At 38.6% G+C, this 8033-nt stretch overlaps 1 protein-coding gene across 1 annotated transcript; it reads left to right on the top strand.

Moving 5' to 3' along the window:
* Positions 1-1173: 1173 nt before the first annotated feature.
* On the top strand, positions 1174-1987 carry gall (galanin-like). The gene is made up of 5 exons (XM_072668075.1): positions 1174-1257; positions 1365-1419; positions 1517-1618; positions 1754-1819; positions 1932-1987. Exons 1-5 carry the CDS (start codon positions 1174-1176, stop codon positions 1985-1987), a joined length of 363 nt encoding a protein of 120 aa, XP_072524176.1.
* Positions 1988-8033: the final 6046 nt, after the last annotated feature.

Below are 8033 nucleotides of genomic sequence, written 5' to 3'. Positions count from 1 at the left end.
GGCTGATCTCGCACCTGGGATTTGCACTGCGGTATTTTTTAGCCCTTTCTTCAAAGGTAAGCTTGTTTTTTTTGTTTTTTTTTTCATTTGGAAAGTGTGGTACAGTTTGTGTGAGGAATCTTGTGCCTGACTTACTTTGGCTTAAAATTCAATATTTTAAACTATGAAATTATGATTGTAGACTGGAAAACGCAGATACACATCACTGCTGTCACACAAAAAAATGTATCTTCAATTTGGCAACTTTACTGGAGAAGGAAAGTCACTTGGAGCATTTCTATTGGTTCATTCATCATGACATTTTGACACAATAAAAAACAACTGATCATTTTAAATTATCCCAGAGGAAAGAAATTCTCAAGATCTCCTGTTAGTCTCAGTATTTGTACCTAAATACAATTAAGCCCTGTTTGAGAACAATATGAGACTGTTTCTGAGAAACAACCATGGCTTTTCTCACTTTGGTGAAAATAATGGCTCACTGGTGGTTTAATCTAATCTGCTTAATCTCTTTTGGGTCAAATTGATTCCACCTCAGTTTCAACTGATCAAGTGAAAGATCTCCTCATTTCTTGTAATGCTCTTCCACATCTCAGAGATCCTTCAGCAGTCTATCAGAGCAGAAGGAGATCTCATGCTTTTCTCATTTGTGTCCAAAATCCTCTACAGTTAAGAGTTGATAGCAGATGGGGTTTGGAAGAAAGCTTTTAGAAAGCAATGAAACAATATTGAGATCTGTCTTATTTCACTTTAGACAAAGATAAGAAAAGGCATTTTTCCTTTGGGATGTCAACACGTAAAAAATAAAAAAACAGAGATGCAAGGGTTTGTGGGACAGAAACAGGGTAGATAGCTGTTGATTATTTACAGATAAAAAAAAACAAAACAGTTCAACAGATAGAATGTGACTAATTTAATGTTGAAGATTCTTAAATGGTATCATACTTAGCCACAGCCTTGTGAATTGTATATTACACTATTGATGTTCTTCTTAATAGGGTTGTCTAATTTTAAAAGACATAACATGGGAATTCCTTGTGTTTAGTCAAGTGCATTTCTCTGAATTGTATTTCATAGCTTTCATTTTATGGAACTCATCAGCAAATAGAAAAAAAAAATCAAAGTTAATATCTAATTCATCCTGCTTTTAGTTCTATATTTTCTCTTTGGCAGATGCAGATGAGCTTTACCCTGCTTTTTGTCTCTCTGTGGGTCTTGTCGGCTCAGTTCTCAAAGACCCATGGCATGGCTTTTACGGTACCTTGAACTACCTTGAACCCTTTTCATTAATAGCTGAATACCATAAGCAAATGTCACTGATGTAGATCTTATGTAACTCTATGCTCATGATATTTCATATTTAGGGTCCAGAGAAAAGAGGCTGGACACTGAACAGTGCTGGATACCTGTTGGGACCGTGTAAGTGATCAGAGGAAGTGTTGACATAGTTATGTAGTGGTTGTTCTGTAAGTATCTGTTAAGCTGTTGATTAAACTAAATCATACCTTCCCCACAGATGCTCAGAGAACTCTCACTGTTAGACATGGAGGTGGGGTGGGGAAGCGGAACAGGTGGGAGGAAAACAACTCCAAGCTGCCAACACACCAGCCTTCATACAGTGAGTGCATGTCCTTGATGTATGGCATGTTGTCCAGTTCTAAATGGCTTCAAGCTGCATTAGCACATTCAAAGGATAGTTTGATTGACAATGGAGCTGAAAATGGATTGGAATTTGATGTTTTTGTCTCTTTAGGGTCTCTTTCAGATGAACCAAATTTCCATTCACTCATGGATTTTCTTGTATATCTGCGCATGAAAGGTTAGCTGTGCCTATTCTCATATTCTGATGTGAACTTTCTCATTTAAAATTATGTTTCTTTAAAATTTTCTTACTTTTCTTATGTCATTATTTATTTTTCCCTCTGTTTCAGAGAATGGAGTTGCTGAGGACTCGAACAGTTCTATATTCAATGACATGACACGATAGAAGAAACAGACACCACTTTTTTCATCATACCATATTTTGATTCCTAGTTTAATTTATGCAAAATGATGTGTAACTCTTGAAGGTGCAGAAATGTGCACAACAGGATTTGCAATTTTACAAAATTACATGTTCTAGTTTTGTGATATTATTACCATGTCAAGTGACTTTTTAAGCAGTTTATGTATGCGTTCAAAGCTTTTTATGTTGCAAAATTACCCCCTCCCTACCTCTAGTGTTTGCAAATGCCCCCCCACACACCCATAGAGATAATCACTTATTTTCACTTTATCAAACTGAATAAAGATAAAAGAGGAAATAGACAGTCAGCTAGGAGGTCTGTTTATATCAGAATGAATGGACCAATAGAAATAATACAAAGTGACTTGGAATAATAAAAAAAAAAACACTGAATGAAGTTAATGCTTTTTCCTTATTTTATAAAGCTATGTAGTTATATAGTACCACACACATTGGACACACCTGGTAGAATGTGTGCTAATCATTTTAAAAGAATATTCAGGTTTTCAAAAAAACCCCAAAAAACACTGGGGACACACGGGTATCCACCGTAGCTAGAATGTCATGGTTGTTGGGTTTCAAGGAGGCCTACCTCTCAAACCATGCAATTATAGCAACTACAGCATGTTCCTTTACATTAATACATAAACATTTACTAATTTAGTAAGACCAATAAATAGCCTTAATAGCCTACATGACCAAATAATCTCCTTTCAGTTCAACCCAGCTAAAACATCCTAACTAGGGCAGACACCAGTGTGTGCCCAGTATTCTAGCATTTGGAGACATTAAAACCAGACGGCAAACTTTTTGCTTTTGACCGGTACTGTATATACACAGTTATATTGTGACAATGACGATATACATACACATACAAGTAAATAAAGAATGGCAGACAGAGTGTTTCCATTTCTGCATCCTGCTTATTGTGATAAGGGTGTTACAATCATGAATTTGAAAAAAGACAAAAACAGCGACAGCACATCCTCGATTCGTCACCGTATACAGATAACAGGGACATTGTGCTTGTGTAATTTTGTAGCATGAAGCCAGACCCATTTGGCTCAAGTTACAGGGGAAATACAAAAATGACTCTGACTGGAAGGCCTGCTCGTCTTTTGCAAAGGTTATACTAAGTGCTAAGGGGCAAGTATGGGAACAGCTGTTATTATTATAAAAGGGGAAGTCTGCTTGCATACACGAGTGATCAAGCACAAAATGATGTTTTAGACCTTGTGACAGACCCCTGTAATGGTAATCATGCCCAAACAGAACATCTTAATGCTGTTTTGATTGGGAATGTGTTTATTGTGATGGTTTTGGTTTTTGGTCTTGAGATCTTGGGAAAACAGTGTTTATGTCATGATAATGATACATGTAACTTGATCTTGATAAACCATATTATATTTAACTTTTTATTACAAGAAAAGAGAGGAAATAAGAGAGGTTCTATTGTATCAACCAGAATTTTACACATACTATAGTCTCTATAGTTTTCTTTCTGACAAAACAATGATATCTCTGCTAAGGTTTTACTACAAAATACCAGTGGTACTATAGTTTAACTATTGTTACTATATTGCTACAGTATCACTACCATGGTATTCTTACTATGCTTAGTAGGTTAACATGAATGTAATCTTTGCAATTCCCATGGTTTTCTTTCACACAGAGGTGGTTATAAAATATTTGTGTATTATCTTTTAAGTACACATTGGCTGCAATTAAATCTAACATTTAGACCGCAAGCTCTATGTCTTCTAAATTTTTTGATGCCACTCTTTGAACTACAAAACACAAATACAGAAACTAGCACCTTTTTTTTTTCTTTTACCAACGTATTTGATAACAAAATATTTAACTAGCCCACAAATGCACCCTCTTTGGTCCCAATCACAACCAAGCAGGAACAATGCAAAATGTGCAGCGGTGGTTGATTCCTTGTGTGCCGGGTGCCGGCTGACACTTTAACTGGCACTTCTTTAACCAGCTGGCACGCCCTGAACTTGTATTGCCGACCAGGACATCAGGACAGCTGGCACATCAACCGGCACATCCTAAAGTAGCCGGCACACCTGCAGGCACATCTTAAACGAGCTGTCACAGCAACAGGAACATCCTAAATCAGCCAGCACACCAACTGGTACATCCTTAAGTGGTATGCACACCAACTCATACATCCAAAAACAGCTGGAACATCAATAAACATATCTTAAATCAGTCGACACAATATTAATGTCTCAGTGTTAAGATTTAATCCTCAAAATTAAGGTAAATCAGCTGGTTAATGCTGGGTAACTTTTTTCAGTAAACAACAATGCTGGTGTATTGTGTTTTCCTATTTTGCTAGCAGAAATGCAGTAGGTACTGGAACAGTAGGGTGAATTTTGTGTTTTTGCTCTACACTGAAGACGTTTTGGTTGGTAATCATAAGATGCACATAAAAAAAAGTATTTTCATTTTTATTGCTTATATTTAATGTATATCTAGATGTGTTAAACAACTTGAAACATGGAACCACTTTTGAAAAAATATCAGAACATATGACTGATGTAGCATTTCTGGTTGATCAGGTGTGCCCTGAGAGATGGACTGTTATTTACTCTAGATGTCTTTTGGTTTGAGTCCTTGGTTTTGACATAATGTGATTGATATAATTGGGATGTGATTTAAGGCTTGAGGGTCATGGCTTGAGATTTCCTTTTGGCTTGAAATTCAATGACTGGTTTCCACCTCTTTACTAAGTAAGGGTGCACTTGGAATCAGCTTAAAATTAGCATCAAAATTTGAGATTATTAGCTGGTCCACTCAATGTTCAGACTATTGTCTTCAGCTACAGTGCATCTTCACATCCGCTGCATTTTCGCAGTCTAAGGAGTTGTGTGACCCCAAGTATCTTTAGGTCTTTAACAAACAAGGAGACATCGAATTACTGCCTCATCGACCATGGGATCACATGATTGACCTTTTCCTTTGGACCACTCATCTAAGGTTCTGTATATATCCACTTTTGGTATCTTATTTTAAAATAATGATGTAAATTCACTGGTCTTTAGCACCTGCCACTGCGGGATGCTTGTTTGTAGACAAGAAGGATAAGGGACATATATTGACAACCAGGGTTTTAACTTCAAAGTTGTGAAGAAGTTATGCTATTCCCTGCCTTTGGTAGGGTTGGTGTGGCGCAACAGATAACACCATCACCTACCATTGCGTTACAACACCACCATGTGGGAGACCAGGGTTCGATTCCCGGTCTGGGTGACTATGCAGCGCTACACCAATAAGAGTCCCTGGGCAAGACTCCTAACACTACATTGGCCTAACTCTGTAATACGAGTAACCTTGTAAGTCGCTCTGGATAAGAGCGTCTGCTAAATGCCATAAATGTAAATGTAATGTAACGGTACCTGTCACAATAGAGCCATTGCATATAACATGCATTTGTACCAAGCTGAATCTTGTGTGGATCTGGGAAGATTAAATCTTGGTGTATCTTGGTAGGTTGATAAGAAAACATAACATGAGAAACATGGAACTCCTGGCCATCAAGCTGGCTCTGGAAGAGTGGTGTCACTGGCTTTAATCAACATATTAATCGTCACTGAAACCAAGCTGTTTACAGTTCCTACAGACACACCCCTGTGAATGGAAAGACAGATGCCTCTTTCTACCCAAACCTGCCTAAACACAGTATAAGCCCATCACTGAGCACCTACTTGATCACTCCAATCCTCTGAGAGATCAACCAAGAGTCTTTAGAAGCTTCAGCAGTTGACCCCAATGCATGTGAAAAGCCTTCTGGCAATATGTTTTTATTTCTGAGGTGATTTGGGACCTATTTCTTGGAAAGATATCATCCTCAAATAACAAGAACTGTGCAGATTGCCATTAGTGGCCCAAACTTCATCCCAATGTCCAGAGTTTTGTGGAAGGTTTTCATGTAGTGTATGAGGGTTAATGTATGCCTTACCTCAGGTCATCACCTAGAGGCTAATGGACAGGTGGAGAGGCTGAACCCAGAACTTGGCTGATCTCTTTCCAATTACTGTGAAGACTGTCAGAATGGCTGGTGTAAATTTTTACCCTGGACTGAATGTGCAGGGTCTACTCATCCTCTGGTCTTACCCTCATTCCAATGCTACCAGTCAAAGTTGTTTCCTTAGATCCAGACGATGGAGAAGTTTCCGGCAATGAATTAGTGGTTCCAGGAAAAGTAAGGAGGTAAAGGAGTCTGCTCATATGCATCTAGAGATGGCTCTTACCACAAAAACTCTGAAAAACAACTCAGGAGAAGGAGTTTGGCTGTCTAATTGGACACTTAACCTGGGTTTTCGCTCCAGAAAGTTGTCTACAATTTAGAGTGTCCCTCTCTTTCCATGTCTCTCTCCTTAGGCCTGTTGTTCCTGATCCTGTGAAGAAATGCCTCCTGGTCTCACAGTAAACAATGAACCTGCATATGCTGTGAAGGCCCTCCTAGATTCCTGCAAGAGAGGTGGACATCTCCAGTATTTTGTTGACTAGGAGGGGTTTGGTCCAGAGGAGAACTCCTCCTAGACCCCATGTTGTTGCCCAACTGATGGCCTGATTGTCCGGGGGCCGGAGCCTCCCGGCTAAGTGGGGTAGTGGCACTTCTGGAAAGGCTCCTAGGTGTGGAGTGCGGCTTTTGTAACAAGGTCCATTCAGTCAACCCCTCAGCCCTGCTCCAGACTGAAACAACTCTGCACCCTGGACATTCCCTTCTTTTTGATTGTTTTTGCCCTGTTTATGGTCAGTTTGTTTGCTTCCAGGTCATTTGTTTCTCTTTTGTACTATTATACAGTAATTTGAGGCTGTGCTGTTTTTTTTTTTTTGTTTTGTTGTACTGTTTCTTGTTTTTACATCCATTAAACCTGCATGAGCATTTGTTCTCGCCCCAGTGTATTTCGTTACACCAGGTGAGCTGCTGCTGAGTTCATTGAGAAGTCAATTAAACCTGTGCATTCTTCTAACCGTAATTGCTTTACTGGCAAACAGTTTTTTTACTGAAAAAACGATGACTATTACTCATCGTTCTATTGTTATATATATATATATATATATATATATATATATATATATATATATATATATATATATATATTTACAGTATTGAAAATAAGACTTTCGCCCAGTACGGCCATTTATTTATATTTTTACTGCTGTAAGCTGGTACTGTGAAGAAAAATGTACTACCTTTTTCAGTGTCGTTCTACAGTCCAGGAGCGGTTTTCCCAAGTTCACTGTGTAAGTCACCCAGTTGAATGTGTCAATATACCATAATGAGATACATAGATAAGGTTACGAAAGCAGGAAAATGCAGTCCTGAGATCCAGGCCCCTGATCAATAGGGATGCCCACATATGCAGCTTTGGCCACTTGGTGGCAGTATGTTACCAGATGGCTTGAAGTGAAAGATGACACCATGTGGTGAATGTGCCTGACAACCTTTAATATAAAAGGTCTGTACATATATTTCACATACAATTGCAAACCGACACATACCTTTTCGCCCTACCACACATTTAAAAACTAAAACAGGCCTATTGTAACAGGAGCAGTCCCTGTTGTAAGAAACATAATGTTATATAATGTCTAGCAGACATGTATTCATTTGAAATGATTATAGCCTTACAATCAGTCAATCAGTGTTCAACACTATACAAGTCCTTTGCTGCCCTATAGTTACTATTCAAGGTTTTCTGTTCGACTTTTGTTTTATTTATTGTATCTACTTTGCTGTCAAAGTCTCACCCAGACTTATACGTTTACTGTAAGATGGATGTAATTTGTTCCGTTCTGCATGCATCAAGGGTAGGCACTGCCTTGAGAAAAGCAAAAAATAGACTCCAGCAGTCAAAAAGCGATGAGCGCCTAAACGTCAGCTCCCTTACCATGGCCAACTTTTGCTTCTTTGCTTAATGTGTGTCTGCATGTCCTGTACCTTGACACAGTCTACTTGCCTGCACAACTCTGCATTGTCCAGTAACTGACAGATACTCTGACAGGT

Source organism: Salminus brasiliensis, chromosome 22 (genome assembly GCF_030463535.1).
Source record: "Salminus brasiliensis chromosome 22, fSalBra1.hap2, whole genome shotgun sequence".
NCBI lineage: Eukaryota > Metazoa > Chordata > Actinopteri > Characiformes > Bryconidae > Salminus > Salminus brasiliensis.
Note: the sequence above shows the minus strand (reverse complement) of the source record. Positions and strands in the feature narration are given on the sequence as shown.